The following is a 22,003-nucleotide window of genomic DNA, read 5'->3' as shown; positions in this document are numbered from 1 at the left end:
GCTTTGCAGGGATCTGGAGCAGAGTTGTTTGCCTAATGACCATCTCTGGGAAAAGCTTTTAACCTCAGTAAAATGCCCATAAAATCAATATTTGTTCTATTGCAGTCATTTGGTTTAAAGAGTTTACTTGGTTTGGGGGTCTCCAAATTGATTTAAAGTTATAGTTTGAAGAAGCCAAGAGATCTGTGAATACAAGTAATATCACAAATGTGTGTCCAGTGTCTAATTTAAGGCCAGATTCTTCCTCCTTCATTTGTCCTGGATGTCAGGAATAACTGTGATGACTTGAAGTAATTGAATCCTTCAGCATGAGGTTGGTGGAATTTGAACATTTCTATGCAGTTGGTAGGTAATTTATATAACAGTTTATGTAACAACTTGCTGCCTTCACCATTTTACATGTGCATAAATAAATCAATCTACCTCTTCATTGCAGAGAATATTTTAAAATCAGGTAGTCTGGGTGACTGCACAGCTCTGCAGCAAAAAATAACTATTTATTCTGAGGCAGAGTTCATATATAGATGATTATTTTTAATGTCTGTGCTCGGAGTGGAAGATAATATAGTCTGTAATTAAATACCTGTACCATCCCTGGCCCTAGATGGGACATGGAGATGCTCCAAGGAGAAGCAGCTCTGCTCTGGAGCCAGGCTGGGAGAGCTGGGAGAGTTCACCTGGAGAAGGGAAGGCTCTGGAGAGACCTCAGAGCCCCTTCCAGGGCCTAAAGGGGCTCCAGGAGAGCTGGAGAGGGACTGGGGACAAGGCCTGGAGGGACAGGACAAGGGGGAATGGCTTCCCACTGCCAGAGGGCAGGGTGAGATGGGATATTGGGAAGGAATTCCTGGCTGTGAGGGTGGGGAGGCCCTGGCCCAGGTTGCCCAGAGAAGCTGTGGCTGCCCCATCCCTGGAAGTGTCCAAGGCCTCTTAAAGGCTTATCCCATGACACACAGGTCCCTCCTCAGTGGCTTTCCACACTGGCAGTGCCTGTGACAGCTTGGAACCCACGGAGCTGTTTGCTCCTGGTTCTGCTGCACATGCAGTGAGTGTGTTTTGGGAGCCTTTTGAGCCCCTTCCCTGTGTGTGAGAGAAGGGAGGGAAGGACAGGCCTGGGCAAGCTTTGCTTAATGAGCTGCTTTTCCCTTCTGTATTCAAAATTGGATGTAAGTTTAAATAGAAGCCTATTTAAATAAGGAGAAATTCTTCAAGGGAAAGGAACAGGCCCTGGCACTTCTGAACTTACTCCTTGCCTTGCAGTGTGCCACCAGAAAAAGCTCAAGCTCCACGTTTTAGAGTTATATTAAAAACCTCTGTGTTTCTGGGACATTCGTGAGCAGAACCTTTGTTCTTTATTCCTTCCAAGCTGCTGTGAGAAGCAGCCACAGCATCTCCACAGAGGCTGGAGGTGAAGGGGAGCACGAGGGCTGCCCTGGATGGTACAGACAGGACACAGAGCGTGGGACAGCCGTGGGACAACCCAGGCTGGTCCTGTGCATATGGATTGTGAATCCAAGGGATTGTGGCAGGGACACTCAAGCTGACTGCCTGGGAGCTAATTAAGAGTTGGGGCTAATGAGCTCAAGCAGAGCACTGGGCTAATCCCACTGGAGTGGGTCTGTTGTTCATCCTGCTCTGCAGGGTGGACATCCCACGGATGGGACAAGAGGAAATGACCTCAAGTTGCACCAGGAGAGGTTCAGTTTGGATATTAGGGAAAATTTTCTTCACCAAAGGGGTTGTCAGACATTGGAACAGGCTGCCCAGGGCAGTGGTGGAGTCCCCATCCCTGGAGGGGTTTAAAAGCCACGTGGATGTGACACTTGGGGACGTGGGTCAGTGCTGGGGGAACAGTTGGACTCCATGATCTTAGAGGGCTTTTCCAAGCTCAGTGATTCCATGATCCCACCTCAGACACCCTTGGGAGTCCCTGCATCCCTCTCCTCTGCACCGTGTAAACATCCCTAACAAACCCATACCCGCCAGAGCACCTTTGAGCACTGTCAGGCCCCCCGAAGCCCCTCTGCTCTGTGTGTACAGGCTGCTCCTAAGACCCTTCTCCTGAGCAGGTGCTCTGTTCACTGCTCAGGTCCTGGACTTTTAGAGGTGTTTACTATGTTTGTGGCTCCTTTTCTCCTTTTTCCTCCTTAGCCTGGTTTTTCTTTAAGGTCTTGGAAGATTTTTCTTTCCTCTGGAAAAGAAAAACCCTATAACTCAAGCAAATGTGAATTATTTCCCCCCCCCTCTCTTATCCCCTGGTATTTCCTGAATTCTTCACTTCTTCATAAATGATCATGAATGATTCAGTGGGTCCATTAACTGCTTCCCTCGTGGCACCAGGATGGATTGCTCAGCTCCAGTGATCCGGATATCCTCCAGTTGTGGGTTATGGAACCCCCTCACCTCCCCGCTCTCTGTACATACACTGACAAGTTCTTCATTACTTCCTAATTAGCCAGACGTCCTTTCTTATTAAAGATTAATTTTTTTAAAGGCAGTCATTATCTCAGCTCTTCCAGGATTATTGATTTATTCCTCCTCCTTTTTTATTAATGGATCTGCAATCATAATCCATCCAGTGCCATTTACCTGCCCTAGAAGGATTTCCATCCTCCCCTCTCTCCACCCTTCCCAGTCTCCTGCTGCCTTCAGTGCTTTTATCACTTAGTCCCTCTCCCTGTGTTTTACTTTCCTTGGAAATCTTGGTGTGGGCTCCCAAGAGGCCACTTCAAAACACCTTCTGAGCTTGAGAGAGCAGGATTTCCAAAGAGCTCATTCCTGAACTGCACTGGGAGAGCCGGAATTTGGGATCCTCAGAGTTATTTCAATCTTTGCACTTGCTGAATTCCCACCTTCCTGCACTGCCCTGCACCTTTGCTGGCTTTGGGAGGCTCCTTCCTGGAGAACCTGGTGCTAAACCACTTCCACAGGCTACTTGTTCCTCCCTGCCTTGTGCCACGATGTCCTGCTTCCCAAGGGGATTATGTGCCTGCAAGGTGGCAAGTGAGGGAACCGTGGATCTGGGTCCTTTGCCCCTTGGAACATTTTTGGAGCCCTTGAGCAAATCCCCAGGGATTGGCGTGACTCTGGAGCAAGGTGCTGCATCCTGAACCTGCTGGAGAAATGAAAACCAGTCTGGCCTTGCAACTGGAGAGTTTGGGATTGTTTTCCTGAGGCCAATTCCAGCCCCCAGCCAGAGGAGGGCAAGGACCTGCCAAATTCCCCCTGTGCCCACCCAATATGGGGACAGGGGATCTGGCACAGTCTGCTCCCTGTCTGAGGTAGCACTTCTGGTCATTCTAAGTCTGGGAATGAAGTGCTTTCCCATCCCTCTCCTTCCCCATAAATCCTGTTCCCTCCATGTTTTGGAGTCTCTGAAATCCAGGATGGTTTTTTTGGGTATTTGCAGCACCAAATACAGTCTGGTTGCTATCACATTTTGGGAGTAATCCCAAATCCAGCCCTTTCCAATTTGGGAAGCTTGCATCCAGACATGAAGGCTCAGACTTCAGTGCCTGCAGGAAGGAGTTAACAGAGGAGAAAGGCTGAAATACTGTGTTTTTCCTGCACTTGAGGTGAGCTCTGAGCTTCCTCCTGGTGCATTTTGCTGGCAGGATCCACCCAAGCATCTCTGCACTGCTGTGGTGAGTGTTGCATTCCCAGGGCTCCAGTATCCATGGTGATGGGGAGTGTTTCTACAGCAGTGCTTTAAAGGAAATGTGAAATCCTGGTCCTTGGACCTGCCCCTTGGTCTCTGATGCAGAGAAATCTCATAGGAAGAGGAAGGACTGTGGAGCCCAAGGGGTTTGGGAGTGGTGAAAACAGGTGAAACTCCAGGGAGGGGACAAGGTGGGAGCATCTCTGCTCGGGTAAAGATGTTCATGGCAGGCAAAAAGCTCTTTTTTTTTTTAGTGTTACAGCCTTGGTCATAGGAAAATTCAGATTAGGAAGGACCTTTGAGAGCTCAAGTCCAGCCCAGGAGCAGCAGCAAAAATTGAAGGAGAGAAAATCCCAGATTGGTTTGGGTTTGAAGGGACCTTAAAGCTCTTCTAGTTCCAACCCCCTACCATGGGTAGGGACATCTTCCACTAGCCCAGGTTGCTCCAAGCCCTGTCCAACCTGGCCTTGGACACTTCCAGGGATCCAGGGGCAGCCACAGCTTCTCCAGGCAACCTGTGCCAGGGCCTCACCACCCTCCCAGGGAGGAATTTCTTCCCAACATCCCATCTAAATCTATCCTCCTTCAGCTTATATCTACTCCCCCTTGTCCTGTCAGCTCTACTGCCAAGAGCTCCTTGTCTCCTGGGCTGGCTGGAATCTTCCAGAGGCTCATGGCTGAAAGCAAAGATCCGGAGTGGTGGTATCCAGGGAGCGGCTTCCCATCCTGTTGGAGGGGGAAGGATTGAGGCAGAAAGAACCAGGTGATCCATCTGCATCTTGGTTTTTACTTCCCTTCTCCTCCTGCTGCTGCTGTGTGATTCCAGCAATCTTATTAAAAGCAGGAAGCATAAAATTAGGGATAATTTGCTGATGTTCAGTTGCCGGTGAAGCTTTGCCTGCCAGTGCCTGCTGGCAGAGCAGAGATCTCCCAGCACGGGCACTGTCTGAGCTGGAGCTCGCTGCTGTTTTCCTAGAGGTGTGAAGGAAATCTCAGGACAGCAGCTGGAATTGTTCAGCTCCCTGAAGTGTGTTTTGCTGATGGCTCTGGGCGTCCTTGTTCCACAGAACATCTCGGGAGGTTTTAACGCGTCGCTTTTGTGCTCGTCAGGCGCTCACCGGCAAACAGGAGCTTTAAAGCACTAGCCAAGAGCAATGTTTAGTGAAAAAAACCAAAGAGAATGTTTTAAGAGAGACCACATCCTCTTAAAAATACGTCAGAGAAGCAGAGGGAGGGGTTGGTTGTGTACTCCCGGGTCAGATAGGTGGTGATGGGTTTGCCTGAAGAGATGATGGTGCGCGGGGATTTATTTGGTCAGGTCCGGCGTGAGAAGGGCTCAGAGGAGAGCCCCAAAAACACCCCAGAAAGGTACTGTGAGCTGTCCTGCGTGTCAGGGAGAGTCATGGGAGCACAGCCTCAGCTGGAGGATGGTGATGGTGTGGGGAGACATGGAGGCACTTGCAAACCGTGGTGGTCCCAAAGAGGGAGAGCAACTGGAGTGACCGCAGGGAAAGGACGAGTGAGCTGGGCATGCATGGAGAGGAGAGGAGGCTGGAAAGGGGGTTGTGATGGTCTTCAAGCCTGTAAAGGGCTCTTGGAGGCTTTGTGTTTCCATGGGTACAGCAGGAAGTAGGATACTTAAATCAAAGGAGTGGAAAAGTGGTTAAATTTACCTTTCTCCCAGAGCTGACTTTGGGATTGGGCATTTGGACACATGGGCAGTGGCCTGAATAAGTGCTGATGACCCCAAATACCTCCTTCAACAGAGATTGGCCAGTATCCCATCAGGGAGGGTCAGATTGGGAAAGATGGCCCAAGGCTGAGAGAGTTTAGGTTTGAGACAGTGATGGAAATGACCATCATGGAATGGTTTGAGTTGGAAGGGACCCTTAAGGTCATCTACCCCAACCCCTTCCACGCTGATGCTGTTTTACCTCAGATCCCCAGACTGCTTTTTGCAGGGACAGGTGGTTAAGAGCAACAGCCAGAAGGAACATACACAGGAAAGCCACGGTGTTGTCGTCGTGTAGGACTTTGGATGTGCCCAAGGTAAGATTTGGGTGGGAGAGGAGATACCTTGTGTTGAGCCCATTCCATTGGGAAAGGCAGGCAAATTTTTGGGTACAGCAGCCCATCCTTGGAGGCTGCAGCCTCAAAGATTCATTAGGAAATGCCAGGAGATGGGTGTCTGAAATGAATTCTCCCTCCCGTCCACGGCCGAAGGGAATGAGATGCCATCTCCCATCTGTGCCTTTAAAAACCTCCTTTCAGCTAAATCCATGAGTAAATTCTGTAAAATCCCAGTTTTGGGCAGCAGCCAAGGAGGCAAAGGGCTGTGAAATGAGAAGCTGCTGCTCAGGCTCCGGGCTGGGATCTCAGAGAGCCGTGGTTTGGATGGACAGGGAGATACTGCACAGGGATGCTGCTGCTTGTGTGGCATTCCTGGTGCCAGCTCCCTGCTCCTGCTGCTTGGAAGGTGGGATTTACCTTTGTATGAAGCACATGAGGCCTCCTTAGACAGAGTACCCACCAGTCCCACTGCCCCAGAGCTTTTTGGGCTGCACTGGGAGCACTGGACTTGCCCAGCATCACTAGAGCAGAGCAGGGCTTGGATTCCAGACCTCCTGGATGCCATAGCAGGACCACATTCAGGAGGAAGGTGGCTTCATTGAGCTTCCCTTTGTGGTGGGACTTCATAGAATGATGGAATGGTTGGGTTGGAAGGGATCTTAAAGACCATCCAGTTCCACCCCTTGCCATGGGCAGGGACACCTTCCACTAGCCCAGGTTGCTCCAAGCCCCATCCATCCTGGCTTTGAACACTTCCAGAGATCCAGGGGCAGCCACAGCTCCTCTGGGCAACCTGTGCCAGGGCCTCCCCACCCTCACAGCCAAAAATTCCTTCCCAATATCCCATCTAAATCTATCCTCCTTCAGCTTACATCTATCCCCCCTTGTCTTGTCACTCCAGGCCCTTGTCCACAGTCCTTCTCCATTTCTTGGAGCCCCTTTAGGCACTGGAAGGTGCTCTAAGGTCTCTCTGGAGCCTTCTTTACTCCAGGCTGAACATTCCCAGCTCTCCCAGCCTTCATGGTCACCATCCAGCCGATCACAGCAGTGGGGTGTATTCCTGTACCTTATTCCCTCAGTGACTAAGGCTCAGAGCTGGAGAATCCAATAAAATTTGCATTTCCAGGCAATTCAATGTCAAAGCAAAGTCAAGATGCTGGCGAGCTGTCAAGCCTGTTTATGGCTGTGCCTGACTGCAACCCCCAGATGGTTATTAAAGGCCGTAGGACAAGACAAAAGGATGGTCCATACACTCAGTGCAGAAGGAGGAATTGCCCCGTGGGGCTCTCAGCCTGCTTTCCCCTGTGTTTGGGCTGGGACTGGGGAAAAAAAATCATTGTTTATGCAGGTAATCAGGTTTAAATTTAACTCCAAACAATGTAATCAGATTTCAAGACTTTAATGCAATAATGGGATGGAAGAGCTGAAGTGTGAGTAACCACCGGGGTGGGCTGAGTGGGGAGGCACTAATTGGATTGGAGGCAGATGGAGCGTAATTTTAAGGCAGGAAGCACAGGATTTGCACCTTCCTGGAGGCTGGGCAGTGCCAGGACCACAAGCACTGCCTGGAGGAAGGTGTAGGAGAAGGTGTTTGGTCCTCACACACAGTGGTGGCCTGACATCTGTACCCCAAAAAATGGCTGTGACAATCCCCTGGCAGCTTCACATGCAGGCTGAGGGTCTTGTTTTGTCCCCAGTACCTTTATTCTGTACAGGACATGGATGTTGGCCCATGGAATCATAACCTAAGTCTTTGCTTCAATGTGATGGAGAAAAGCGGGATCTAATCTAGGCCTAAACCTTGTCAGGTTTGCTTGGTGGGACTTCCCTCACCATTCACAGCAACGTCCCCCAGATTTTTGGGATAAAAAGATGCAGCACTAGTTTGTGCTGTTCCAAACCAGCAGGACCCAAACCTTTCCCTGTTACTGACCTGATTGGAAGTGGTTTAAAGCTCCTTGACCTTTTCTGACAGTTGTTCCCCCAGTGCTCGTTTGTTCTGCACAAGTAAGAGCATTTCACAGCAGCCCCCGGGGAGCTCATTTTGTTCTGGGTGGACTCGAGCCCTCTGGCATTCCCTGGGCCTGAAGGAGAAGGGGGGTCAAGTGGAGCAGTGGTTTGTGAGGTAGGTGACAGCAGGTTGTTGCTGTGCTGCTTTTCCTTGCTTTGAGATACCAGAATATCTGCCCTGATCCTTCTGCCAACAAACCCGAGTCCAGCCTGGAGGAAGTGGGCTGTTTGCTGGGTGTTTTCACAACACACAGGTGGGTTTAAGGAATTGTGCAAGAAAAACAGTGAGAGGACCTTGGCAGGAAAATACAGACCAAAATTTGGGAGGTTTGTCCCGCTGTGGGTGTAGCTGTGGTGATCAGCCTGTCTTCCACATGTTACAGCAACGAGCTGAGGAAGGGAGAGGGGGTTTAATTTTCTTTTAATTAAGAATGACCATAAAACACCATCATTGTTTCACATCCTACTCTTCATTTCACGGGCACGTGGGAGTGCTTGGGAAGAGCTGACGAGCCAGACCATGGCTTGATGGTCCCTGGGCATCATGTGAATGTTTGCTCTGATGTTTGCCATGCAGAGAGGCTTCTCTGTCTCTAAAACTGTGGTGGAAATTCATAGTGCAGAGCAGTTTGGGTTGAAAAGGACCTTTAAAGATCATCCAGTTCCACCCCCTGCAATGGGCAGGGACACCTTCCACTAGACCAGGTTACTCCAAGCCCTGCCCAACCTGGCCTTGGACACTTCCAGGGATCCAGGGGCAGCCACAGCTTCTCTGGGCAACCTTGTGCCAGGGCCTCCCCACCCTCACAGCCAGGAATTTCTTTCCAATACCCCATCTCACCCTGCCCTCTGGCAGTGGGAAGCCATTCCCCCTTGTCCTGTCCCTCCATCCCTTGTCCAGAATCCCTCTCCAGCTCTCCTGGAGCCCCTTTAAGCCCTGGAAGGGGCTCTCAGGTCTCCCTGGAGCCTTCTCTTCTCCAGGTGAACACCCCCAGCTCTCCCAGCCTGGCTCCAGAGCAGAGGGGCTCCAGCCCTCAGAGCATCTTTGTGTCCCTGTGGATGGATGCAGACACCAAAGGGACATGTGCCACCAACAAAAGGATGGGCAGCTCCCTAAGGGATGTGATGAGGCTGATGGGAGGGAAGCAAAGAGTTGCTTTGGCTGCAGAAGGCTCAGTGAGGATCCTGTCAGAGCAACACCAGCACGGAGCTGCCTCTGGCAGCCCCTGCTGAGCCCTGTGCTGGGGAGCAGAGCTGTGACGAGGGCTGGTCACTGTCACTTGTGCCCCAGCTGGGAGCATGCTGATGTTCCAGTGCTGTCCTGTGCCTGGTGGCATTTCCAAACCCCCCTGGAAGCCCAGGGCTCGTTTGCTGCGTGTCAGTGCTGTTGTGTTGTGAGAGATGAATGAGGCTGGCACGAGGCAGAGCTGAGCGGTGACTCCTCCGGCTCCATCCCCTGTGAGGCACATTCCAGCGGCGTCCTGAGCGGCTGGAAGTGCTTGGAACCCTCCTGCATCAGCACTCAGAGCCCCATTCCTGAGCAGACAGGCTGGTTCTTTGCTGGAGGTGCATCAACAGGAAGAATAAGCACACAGCTACACTTACAAACCTTTCCAGAGAGGCGGAGAACACAACGTCCTGCACACTCTCCTCCTGAATTTATGGAAAAGGGATGTTTAAGCACCCTTAAGGTGTTCCCCAGCCCTCAGAGGGCTGAATACCGGCAGGGACCATGTCCTGCTCCTCCTGGAGCTGGAGATTGGAGCCCATTTCCCTCGTGGCTGGAGGAGCCGGGTGGGACAGTACATACCCCTCTGTCCTAGGATACCTCCTCTGGGTGGGACATTCCCACCAGGCACAGCTTTGCCAGGCTCCCACTTCCAGCTGCAGCTGCTGGAGCACAGGGACAGGGAGATGGAATGAGCCTGGCTGGCAAAGGTTTTTCTTGGTGAGAAATCACTCTGGAAAGTATAAGAGTGTAGCTGTCACCACCTGGAGGGAACCCACAGGAAAGATGGAGAGGGACTTTGTACAGGAGCATGGAGGGACAGGACAAGGGGGAATGGCTTCCCACTGCCAGAGGGCAGGGTTAGGTGGGATATTGGGAAGGAATTGTTGGCTATGAGGGTGGGGAGGCCCTGGCCCAGGTTGCCCAGAGCAGCTGTGGCTGCCTCTGGATCCCTGGAAGTGTCCAAGGCCAGGTTGGATGGGGCTTGGAGTAACCTGGTCTAGTGGAAGGTGTCCCTGCCCATGGCAGGGGGGTGGAATGAGATGGTCCTTAAGGTCCCTTCCAAACCATCCTGGGATTCTATGATTCAGTGACTCTGACATCACTGGGGCTCCCAGCTGCAATCAGACAACAGATTTCCTTTCCTTTGCTGTGACAAAGGGCAGGACACGTTGCAGACAGACTTCTAAGAAAAAATACCCAGAAGATGAGTCTGTGCTGAAGGGAAACTGCAGGAATTTGGCTTCTGGTGCCCTGGAAGGTGGGATGTGTGTTACCCAGGGCTGCTGTCAGTGCTTTCCTTTGCTCCCTCTAACCAGCCCTGAACAAGCATTCAGGATAGATCCAGAGAAATGGATTATGGACGTGGAGTTACCCACTGCTGCACCACTGTTGAGGAAGTCAGTGCATGACAAATATCAAGAATAATGTTGTTTGTTAGTACAAGGTAATCAAGGCAGTGGATCTAGTTATAATCAGCCTCAGGAAGCAGAGTTGAGCTTCTGGAGGAGTGTTCTGCAGGTCAGAAGGAACTGGCACATCAAGCAAAATCTTCCACATCTCAGGCAGCCACTGAAAGAGCATTATTATTGTTTTTAGGAAGCAACAATGTCATTGCAGAGCCCTAATTAGAGAGAAAGGTTAATAGAGCCAGACACTGCATTTCCTGAGAGGGCTGCTTAGCAGCTAATCCCTGTGGCAGCTGATCCCTGCTCCTTGTGGCATTTTTCCTTCACTCTGATAAGCCTCTGAGCCCTGGGTTCCCCTTACCACAGTGTAGCAGACATAAGGGAATAGGTATTAGAGACTCAGCCGGTGTCCTGAGCTCCTGGGTCAGCTCCAAGTGTGGTGTTCCATGGATTCTGGCCTGTTGTCCCAAGTGCTGCCCCCTGAAGTGCAGTGCTCCTGTCCCTGGCTCATCCTCCCAGCAGGAATAGCCCTCCGTGGTCCAGGTGGCCACTGGGCCAGTGAGGTGACACACACAGGAGATCCCAAGCAGCCACTTCCAGGGACATCCCAGGGCGCAGCAGAGAGGGAGCTGCCTCTGTGAGGGGTCTGGAATTAGACAAGGGGCAGTGGAAGAGGCTGAACAGGATAACTGGGGAGCACAACAGAAGGATGTGGAGCTGCTGGAACAAGTCCAGAGGAGGCCGTGGAGATGCTCCAAGCACTGGAGCCTCTTTGCTCTGGAGCCAGGCTGGGAGAGCTGGGGGTGTTTCCCTGGAGAAGAGAAGGCTCCAGGGAGACCTGAGAGCCCCTTTCAGGGCCTAAAGGAGCTGCAGGAGAGCTGGAGAGGGACTTGGGACAAGGGATGGAGGGACAGGACAAGGGGGAATGGCTTCCCACTGCCAGAGGGCAGGGATAGATGGGAGATTGGGAAGGAATTGTTGGCTGTGAGGGTGGGGAGGCCCTGGCACAGGTTGCCCAGAGAAGCTGGGGATGAATCCCAGCCCTGTGTTGCCCCTTTAGTTCCTGGGATCTCCCTCCACAGCACCGTGGAGCGGTGATGTCAGTCACATCCATGAATACACGATCCAGCCTGTCCTGATCCCCCCCTCAGACCTCAAGGTTCCCTGTGAGGGCTCCAGAGGGAAGAAGATGTGTCCTGAGGATCCCATTTGGATCTTGGCTGGCTGTCAGCTTTGGAGCTGGGAGCTGAGTTCTTGCTGCCTGCCCTGCCCTGAGCTGTCCCACAGGGAATGACTGGGAGGGATTTATTCTGCTCCTGCTTGCATGAACCAGCCACTAGCAGAGTTGAGGGCCTTCTTGCCAGGGCTCATATCCCAGAAAAGCCAGACTCAATCAGTGTCATCTCGGTTACAAGACTCCAAGGGACACTGTCACCCAGACCAGGATGTGGGAATGGCTCAGTGCAGGAAAACAGCGGCTCCAGCATGGATTTGGAATTCTCAGCCTGCATTTCCACCCTGATGTCTCTGTGCAGAGCTGCAGCAGGACCTCTCAGGGACACAGCCTGGAAGGTGCACCCCAGGAACACACCTGGAGCAGGACCAGGCGAGGGAGAGTCCAAATTGTCCTGAAACGTGGAGAGTGAACCTCAGCATCAACCCACTCCACAGATCTGCACCAACCAATCCGTAATATTTGGACTTTTCTAGTTTCTCCCCCTTACCTTGTTTGCCCCCCTGTGTACCTGTGGACAGGCAGCAGCCCTTTGTTGTGTTTTTCCCAACATTCCTGAAATAGATCCAGCAGTTCTGCCTGTGATTTCAAAGGGATGTGTTTAGGTTTTGCCAGGGAAGAGCTTAGATGAGTTGTTGTTGAGTGTTTATGAAGCAAATTAGGAATTAATTGGAAAATGTCAAAGAGTGCTTGCATTTCTTCTCCCCAAAAATCAAAGCAAGGACTATATCCTGTATCAAAGCAAGGACAGAGCATCTTCAACACATCCTCACAGTCAGGAGCAGCCCAGGACATTCCATGCCTCCTGCTTTTTTTTAGTCCAAGGACTAGGGGCAGCCAAGCAAGTTGCCACACATGAATCGACCCACAGTGAGCGTCCCTGTGGGCAAAACTGGCCTTTTTCAGCTTCAACCAACTTGGAAGGTTGGACTTGATGATCTTGGAGGTCTTTTTCAACCTCAGCAATTCGTCAGGTTGCAAAGAATCATCCTATACCTATCCTTTTCCAGGGGGATAAGCTAAACTAAGACTGATCCCACAGCAGTGCTTTAGATATAGAAGGTCACTGCAGCTCCAGTGAAGTTTAATAACTTCATCTGGAGTCCTCATATTTTTTGGAAGTCTGTTATTTCACAGGCCACTTGGCAGCCCTGTCTGCTGGAGAGTTTTCCATTCCTGGTTGGTTGCCCTTGGAAGAAGTGGGGTTAAAGAGCAAGGGTGCTGGAATTTGGGGGTTCAGGGTTCAGGCCTGTACCTTCCTCATACAGGCTTCTCCCAGATCCTGCTGAGAAATCCTTTCAGGCTGCAGAGCACCAGCTGTCCTGGCCACAGCCGGTCTGGGAACCGGGGAATGGCAGGTTCAAGTGAACACAAGGATTCACAGCGGGAACAAAACACTTTTCTGTTCCATTTCAGCGTGGAAGCAGCAGCATGTGACCTGCCCCTGCAGCCTCCCAGGCATCCCAGCCAGGCTGTCATCCATGTGGCTCCTGGCAGGGGGTCTGGAGGCCGGAGTTGTTCTTTCACAATTCTGACATAACTATTCCGCGCGTTAAAATCCACGCCGAGGGAATAATTGGTGTCCTTACCCCGAGTCTCTTGCTTCCAGCAGCGCCTCCAGTGCTAGTTGATGTGCAGGCCTTGGCAACCAAGTCACAGCAGGTCGTTTTTAAAACATTAAAAGTCTCCTTTCAGGGAGGACCCCCCAAAACCTGGGGCTGGTCAGGGTGTTGCCCCTCGTCCCATTCTGCCACGTGTGCAGGATGAGGGGCTTTGGGCAGCTAGGTGGGACTGGGAATGTCACTGTGCTGGTACAGACAGACTGACAGACATTGCCACTGCTGCAGAATGTCACTGTGACCAGGGGAAATCAAACACACAATAAATCCAGCCAGGCTGGGAGGAGGCAGAGCACCGGCCTGCCCGGGGCCAGGGAATCCTGCGGCCACATGGGAGGCAGTGAAAGGGTTTTAGTAAGGTCGTGCTTGAAAAGAATATATCCTTGTTTTATTTCCAGGCTGGAGCTTTTGAATCAGCTCTGCCTGCTGGGGGAATACACTGCCCCTGTGTCTGTGTGAACAAAGCCAGTGGCCGGGGCCATCTGTGCACCCAAGTGAAGGCACATCAGGGCTGGGGCTTCAGCTCCAGGCTGGTTTTTGCCATCACCACCTCCCAGGGAGCTCAGAGGAATGGTATAGTGGGATGGGGATCCCAAGGAAGCAAGAAATCCCACAGGCAACGGGGCTTGGGCCCAGAAATGTGGCAGACCCAGTCTTGGTCAAACCAGGCATCCTGGTGACATCCAGGCTCCTGTGGGACAAGGTGTCCACAGCTCCTGACCTGAGCTCTCTCCCCTTCACAGGGATGTTCCAGGGGCTGGCCTTGGGGTCCCAGCCATGCCCAGCTCTCCCCAAATCCAACCAAACACCCATAGCCCTGCAGTAGCTCGTTAGTACAGGATGTGCATCCATGTGCAAGATTTCCTGGATAAACAGTAACTCAGGGTGGGTGGGAATAAATAAAAACCACCTGGGCTGAGCTAGTAAAGCCTCCAAACTCCAAAGGACTGGCAGTGATTTCTGCTCTTTGCTGTCCTGTTTCCAATGCTATCAAAAAAATAAGTGGCTTTAACAGAATCCTACCAGCTGGCAGGCAGCACTTTGGATTTGGGACTTGGCATAGGGCAAACTCCACTGCATCACCTCCCCCAGCTCAGGGGGGACTGCAGAAGGGATGGGAGGTTTTTTCCCAGCTGAATTCCCTGCTGCCTCCATCCTGCCTTGGTCCACAGTCCCTTCTGGAGCGAGTCTTCCCTGTGACAGCTTTTTGGGAGTGTGTGTCTGCTGTGTCACTGCACAGGGGTGGGGGGAAAGGGTGAGGGATGAGAGGCAGGAGGAGACTGCAGGAGGAAAATTCCCTGTGCACAAAACACAGTCTGTGTCCCCAGGGGTGCTGAGCACCCTCAGCACCTGGTGCTGGCAGAGGGGTGAGGGCTGGGTGCTCTGCACATCCCATGGACCTCTGGACATCCCAAACCCACCACATCCCTCCGTCTGCACTGGAAAGGCTGTAACTCCATCCAGGGCTGGGGATCCTTGGGGAGCTGCACCTGGCTGTCACCACCACAAAGGTGTCCCCATCTGGGGGTGTCCTCCCTCCTCAGGTTCTGCCTGGGGTTTTCCCAGCACTGCAGTGGCAAAGGGCTGCATCCTTGCCCCGGGAGGATCTGCCAGGTCCTAGGACTTACAGCAGCAGTGTAAAGGCATCTCTGCCCCTTCCAGAGATGCAGGGGCCACTCCACATGCCCTGGAATTAATTCTGATGTCAATAATATTGCCCCAGAGATAATCCTCTCTGCGGATGCCTGGCCTAGAGATGCAGATCCCGTGGAGGATCATCTGCTTGGCGGATCCCAACTACTCTCAGGGCCGTGGCAGCAGGAGCATCCAGCCCCAAGGAGCTCCTCTCCCAGGGGCTGCTCCATCCAGATAGTTTGCATTTCATCTTCCTCCTGCATACCCCAATTTCCCTGGCATAACTGCACTGAAGGAGGAGAACCAAGGTCCCCATGGAATGCAGCAGGGAAGTGGGATGATCCATTCCTAAAGGTTCCTTCCTGTCCTGCAGTTTGCACGCGGGGGCTGTGGTCACAAACCTGGCTCTGTGTGTGTGTGTGTGTGTGTCCTGCTGATGACAGGCATAGGCTCTTCCATCTGTTGCTCTATTTGCAGCTTTCTGTCAGGCTCAGAGCACATCCTTCTTGTGGGAAACCAGGAAAACCTGAGCTGGAGCTGTGTCTGATGCTCAGCAGCAGAACGGTGCGGTGTTGGAAAGGGGATAATTCGGATCCACGTCCTGTTCCTGTCGCCTGCTTTGGCTCAGAGTCACAGATATTTGCAGCTAAGACCATGGAATCACTGAATCATGGAATGGTTTGGGTTGGAAGGGACCTTCAAGACCATCTCATTCCATCCCACTGCCATGGGCAGGGACACCTTCCACTAGACCAGGTTGCTCCAAGCCCTGTCCAACCTGGCCTTGGACAAGAGAGCCAGGGAGGGATCTCTTTGGACAAGGGCCTGGAGGGACAGCACAAGGGGGAATGGCTTCCCACTGACAAGAGGGTTAGATGGGATACTGGAAAGGAATTGTTGGCTGTGAGTGTGGTGAGGCCCCAGCACAGGTTGCCCAGAGAAGCTGCGGCTGCCCCGTCCCTGGAAGTGTTCAAGGACCAGCCCCTTCAGGATCCCAGGACACAGCACTGTGACTTCTCAAGTCTTGAGGGGCAGGTTTAGCCCAGGCTGCAGCTCCTGGTTTCTTTCCATAGGCGGCATTGAATCCAAAACTAGGGCCCTCGTGACTGGAGCCAAAAGCCAATTAGCAGCAGTTTAGCTTCATCAGCTTCCTGACTGAATGCAAGTTTTAATTAAACATCCCGTTCTAATTAGTCAGGCATCAAGTACACTGAACTGGCCTCAAGATTCAAAGGCTGCAGGTCCCGTGCTTTAATTAAAAGAAAGAAGCACACGAGTTCAACTCCAGCATCTGTGACAGCTCCTCATCCTTTTGAGGGCACGAGCAGAACAGCTGGGAACAGCACCTTCTCTTACCATGGCTTATTCCTGTTTTGCCTCCAGTGGAGGAACTGGCTGGGAGATGATTTGGCTGGAAGGAAAGAAGAAACGGGCTGGTTGCAACACTTGGGATGTCAGAGCAGGTGTAATGCCAAGAGCTCTTTTGGGATCGGTTTTGGTGAGTTTGGTGTTCGCTGAGAGCCGGCTGAACATGAGCCCAGGGTGTGCCCAGGTGGGCAAGAAGGCCAAGGGCATCCTGCTTGGATCAGCAGTATTGTGTTCAGCAGGACCAGGGAATTGATTGTCCCTCTGTGCTGGCACTGCTGGGGCACCTCCATTCCTAGGGGCAGTTCTGGGCCCCTCACAACAAGGACACTGAGGGGCTGGAGCGTGTCCAGAGAAGGGAACAGGGCTGGGGAAGGGGCTGGAGCAGCAGGAGCAGCTGAGGGAGCGGGGGGGGGCTCAACCTGGAGAAAAGGAGGCTCAGGGGGGACCTTCTGGCTCTGCAACTCCCTGACAGGAGGGGGGAGCCAGGAAGGGGGGTCAGGCTCTGTTCCCAGGGAACAAGGGATAGGAGGAGAGGGAACGGCTTCAAGTTACACCAGGGGAGATTTGGGTTGGATATTGGGGAAAATTCTTCATGGAAAGGGTTGCCCAGCCCTGGCCCAGCTGCCCAGGGCAGTGGTGGAGTCCCCATCCCTGAAGGGATTTAAAAGCCCTGTGGATGTGGCACTTGGGGATGTGGGTCAGTGGTGGTCTTGGCAGTGCTGGGGGAATGGTTGGACTCCATGGTCTTGGAAGGCTTTTCCAACCTAAACCAGAACCTGCAAGCGAGCTGGGGTTTGAAACAACACCAGCTGTTCCTCACCCTTGGTAGTGGCCAACACTGGAGAACCCGAGGCTTTTCTCAGTGTTCCAGATGTCACACAGAGCCAGCTCCACCAATCCAACACCCAGTGCTGAGCAGGACCCAGCACCTCCTAAAATAACAAACCCACCTCCCTCCTCTCCTCAAGGTGAACCTGGAGGAGCTCCATGGCCGGCAGCTGGGTTATACAGGAGGAGAACTGGACCAGACCCGGCCGTGCAGAGTTAAAACGATGCTTTTCTCTGTTTCTTGGAGCGTGCTCAGCCCTGCAGAGCCCTCAGCCTTCTGCACCGACTGTGCTCATCCATGCACTGGGACAAGGGAGAATCAGAGAGTGACAGAAATCCCTTTGTCAGCCGTGCCTGGGAAGGAGGAGGGTTATGGAGCTATTAGCGAGCACAAAGAGGGGACAGATTCTCTCCTAAGTGCTCTGGGGACAGAGATTTAAATGCTTAGCTCCCATTAATGCTAATGTGAATCACAGAGGTCTCTTCTTACAGCCTTGGAACAAGAGCATTGAAAAAGGGGCCAGCTTTCCGCAAAGAACAAATTCCCTTGATTTTAAGGCGCCGCTAAATGGGATTTTTCTTCATTTCACACTCATTAATTCCCCTGCCATCGCTTGCTGAGGGTTGGACTCAGTGCACGGGAGCTGCCTGGCCCACTGCATGCTGGATGATCCCCAGGGCAGTGTCCCCAGAGCGGGGTTCCTGACCCCAGAAAGCCCCAGAGCTTTTTGCTTTCACGTGGAGATGAAAAGTGCAACGATCTGGCTTTTTGCAGGGAGGGGAAATCCTTCCAGCATGTGCCAGAAATGTCAGCAGCTCTTCTTTCCCGTGATCTGGCAAAGGAGGAGAGAAGGCTTGAGGTCCTTCAGACCCCCTGGTCCCATGTGGAGGGCTCCAGTGTCTAAAGGGGCTCCGAGAGAGCTGGAGAGGGACGTGGGACAAGGGCCTGGAGAGACAGGACAAGGAGAAATGGCTTCAGACTGACAGAGGGCAGGGTTAGATGGGATATTGGGAAGGAATTGTTGGCTGTGAGGGTGGGGAGGCCCTGGCACAGGTTGCCCAGAGAAGCTGTGGCTGCCCCATCCCTGGAAGTGTCCCAGGCCAGGTTGGAGCAACCTGGGCTAGTGGAAGGTGTCCCTGCCCATGGCAGGAGTTGGAATGAGATGGGCTTTATTGTCCCTTCCAACCCAAACCATTCTGGGATTCTGTGACTCCTTTTGAGTCTCCCCTTCCTGCTACCTCCATGTAGGTCACACACTTGGGGGAAACCTGTGAATCTGGTGATTAAATCCTTCTCTGGGGTGACAGCACTAAAGCCTGGGTTTGCTCCAGGGGTCACGGAAGGTACCTGTGGAATTAATTCCTCCCCAGAGCCTCTGACTTTATTAACATGATAACAGCAGCCAGAAGGACTTTGTCTTCCTGTGGCACACGGTGGTTATTAATCACATTGTCACTGCCCTGAATGAATCCATGAATCCATGCACATTCCCATACGTGCTCTGTTGGCACATGGCATTAATTAGCCCTGGTTAATGGGCTAATGATGGGCTCACAGCCCCCCCCTCCCTGTCCCCAGCAGGGTGACTCCTGCCATGAGCAGCAGGGATGCAGCAGGAGGGCTGGGCAGGTGTTTCTTTCAAAGGGAATGTGTCCAGGAACGTGTCTCTGCTCCGGGAGAGGCTTGGAATGATGGGAACCCATCCTGGACAACGTGCTGATGAAAAGCCACTCTGCAGAGCTCCAGTGGGGAGCCTGTGGCCACCCATCCACAGGAACTGGCCAGTGCACATCACAAATAGGTCAGATTAGGTGGAGGCAAAATTCATCCTGAGAAGGTTTACCAGATCCCAGTTGTGTGGCACATGGTCCAGGGGCAGTGCCTGTTCCTGGAAGCACTGGTAGGCTTCAGAGGGGTGAGTCCAGTGGAGCATCTAATTGGAAATTAGGAAAAGGTTCTTCCCCCAGGTGGTGGCTGGGCACTGAACAGGCTTCCCAGGGCTGCCAGAGCTCCAGGAGTGTTTGGACAGTGCTCTCAGGGACAGGGTGGGATTGTTGGGATGTCCTGAGCAGGGCCAAGGGTTGGACTGGATGATCCTTGTGGGTCCCTTCCAGCTGTGCCATGTGCATTGTGCTCTGAGTCTGGGTGTGCCCAGGATGAAGGAGCTGCCCATGGGCAATGCCCACTGACATCCCAGAGCTCTTATTAAGTTTTAAGATCACATTTAAAAAGCTTTCCCGTCAGGAAAGCCTCAAAGAATTATGTTGATATAAAGATCCCCTTTCTGAAATGTATGTTAATGGATAAAAAAAAAAAGCCTTCTAAAGACTTAAAAGGGGGGAAAAAAAACCAAACCCCAACATGCTGCAGTTTTAATGAGGAGCTTGTAAACATAACCGACCCCTGCTGATTTTTTTCCATTAATTGTGTGTGTTATTGGAGACCAGGGCCCTGCAGCTCTCAGCAAAACACCTTTGCTGAGCTGGGCTTGAGGCATCTCCCTAAATCCAGGAGGGCTGGAGCCGTGCACGGGCTGTGGAGGGTGATGGGGGTTTTGCAGGGGCAGGGCTGGGTTGTCCCTGAGGATTCAGGCTCTGACCTCGGCTCTCCTCCAGCTGGAGGAGGAGGGAGGAGGGATGGGGAGACCTGCTGAGCTGGCTTAGCAATCCCATTTTTATTAGAGATGCATTCGCTGATTAGCTCCACATCCTAACGACTCGGGCACGATAAATTACAAAGGAAATGCAGGAGTCACTTGGGTTGGATTAACATCTCCTGGGGAAGCAGCAGTGAGGTCATTTTCTGGGCCATTAAATGGTTGCCATTCGTTTGCTACAGCCTCTCTTCAATAGCAATTCTGCTTTTTGTTCTTGATTTCAGCCCAGCACCACCTCAGCAGACACCACAGTCCTTCTCTCCCATCCCACCTCCTCCCTCTCCCACGCTGCCATCCAGGGAAGCACAGCAGCACCAACAGCACCACCACACAGGTGCCAGCCCGTGCCAGCCCCGTGCCAACATCCTGATCACAAGAGGGACGGTCCATTAGGGTTTTTTTAGGGATTTGGGGACATCAGGCACCTTCTGTGCTCCCTTCTGTGTCTACCACAAAGAAAGCTCACCCCTCAAACTCCACGGGGTGTTTGCAGGCAATTTGCAGCCCATGAAAGAGGCAAAATCTCTCCCAGAGGTGAATTGTGTCGGGTGATTTGCTGGGCTCTTGAGATAATAACCCCTGCTGGCAAAGGGGGAAGATTCCTGAGTTAATGTTCAGAAAATGCCACGAAAATGAAAAGGCATTTGATTAACATGATGATGATTATTATTACCATGCTCTGCTGCTCAGCCCAGGCTGGGTGGGTACACTCCCACCCCTGTATCCAGAGGAAGAAGGAGCACTCAGGATTTTGCTTGATAGTGGAGGACCCTGCTTTACCTTCACTTCTGGGAGATTTTCAGTCTGATTGGGGTGGCCTGGCCTGTGCCCTTCTGCTGATCATCCTCAGCAGACATGGGGCAGATCCTACAGGATTTTTTGGTGTCTGGCTCCCTGGAGAGCACAGATCCAGGGGAGGGAGCGGCTGGCTCACTTTGAGACCCAGGATGGATGGATGTGGCTTGTTCCTGATCACCCATGGAAGAGGTGGACACTGAATATCTGCTTCCCAAAGCCAGGGTATCCATGATGATGGCTAACCCTCCTTTTCCTGTCCTTACACTCGGGGCAGCAGAGGCAGATGGACACCTCAGTGGGATGCTGAAGGCAGTGCTGGGCTGCAGCCCATTCCCAGCCCAAACCTCCCACTCATCCAGGCTGATGGATGAGTCCTGGACATGGAAATGACCTTGCTCTTTCTTCCCCCTGCAGAGCCAGCTTTCCCAGGCCTTGAACGGTTTGTCAGACAGAGCCAAGGAAGCAAAAGAGTTCCTGGTCCAGCTCCGGAACATGGTGCAGCAAATCCAGGTACAGTGTTTCCTGGCTGAGGAACGGCCCCTTCCCACCATGAGCTGCTCTCTGCCATCCTCTGTCCCATCCCCCAGCTTGGTTTGGTGGGTGTTCTCCCAAAGGGCCCCACACTTGACTTTTCTTATGACCCCCCTGAGCCATCCCCAAAACTGTCTTCCCAAGGCTGCCGGTCTTGAGAGGAGCATCAGAGAGCCCAGCCCTTCCCATATCTGCCATAGGTAGATCCCAGGATGTGGCAGGATGGACCAAACCTGTTCCTCACCTGCCACCAGCACATTTTCCATGACCCAAGGGCATAAGCACCCCACGTGCCAACGCTGTGGATTGCTGGGTTGCAGTGGTTTAGCTGCACGTGCAAAAATGGTCCGTGTGGCATCATTAACAAGGAAAATCCGGTTTCCCAGCTGAACTGGGGGCGTTCCCGGGCTGTGACTCTCCCTCTGCCCTGCAGGAGAACAGTGTGGAGTTCGAGGCCTGCCTGGTGGCCCAGTGTGACGCCCTCATCGACGCCCTCAACAGAAGGAAAGCCCAGCTGCTGTCCCGGGTCAACAAGGAGCACGAGCACAAGCTGAAGGTGAGCTCAGGTGGTCAGAGAGCTTCTTGCAGGGCTGGGAATGAGGACTAGGATGCTGTTTGTTGGGGAGGAGCGGGGAGGTCACTGGGAAACCACTCTTCTTTTCACATGAGCTGGATTCCGTCTTGCTGCCGATGCCCAGCCCACTCCCAGCGTGTCCCTCAGCAAAGTGCTGCTTCCTCCAGGTAGTTCCCACTGAATTATTCCATCACTGGGCCAGTTACTAGTCATTAGGTCAGCAGAGCCATATGTACAGCATCCACAGGCTGGAAAACGACCTTGTTCATGTCCCATGTTGCTTCCAAGCTCCTGGAATGTTCCTGCAGGATGCTGAGTGTCTGTAATTTCTGCTGGCTTCAGCTGAAGTTCTGGGACACTTGGGGTCGTGAGATGCCACTTTTGTCA

The 22,003-nt window shown here is 52.6% G+C and overlaps 1 protein-coding gene across 6 annotated transcripts in view; it reads left to right on the top strand.

Moving 5' to 3' along the window:
• The window catches only part of TRIM9 (tripartite motif containing 9), a 64,086-nt gene that overhangs the window by 13,958 nt on the left and 28,125 nt on the right, over nt 1-22,003 (top strand). For all 6 annotated transcript variants that reach the window (XM_027744444.2, XM_027744439.2, XM_027744443.2 and 3 more), the window contains exons 2-3: nt 20,926-21,021; nt 21,476-21,598. In XM_027744444.2, coding sequence (XP_027600245.1) covers nt 20,926-21,021; nt 21,476-21,598 — 219 coding nt within the window. The remainder of the gene's footprint in view (nt 1-20,925; nt 21,022-21,475; nt 21,599-22,003) is intronic.

This window comes from Pipra filicauda, unplaced genomic scaffold, assembly GCF_003945595.2.
Source record: "Pipra filicauda isolate LSUMZ 115617 unplaced genomic scaffold, ASM394559v2 scaffold508_size1329835_pilon, whole genome shotgun sequence".
In the NCBI taxonomy this organism is placed as follows: Eukaryota; Metazoa; Chordata; class Aves; order Passeriformes; family Pipridae; genus Pipra; species Pipra filicauda.
Note: the sequence above shows the minus strand (reverse complement) of the source record. Positions and strands in the feature narration are given on the sequence as shown.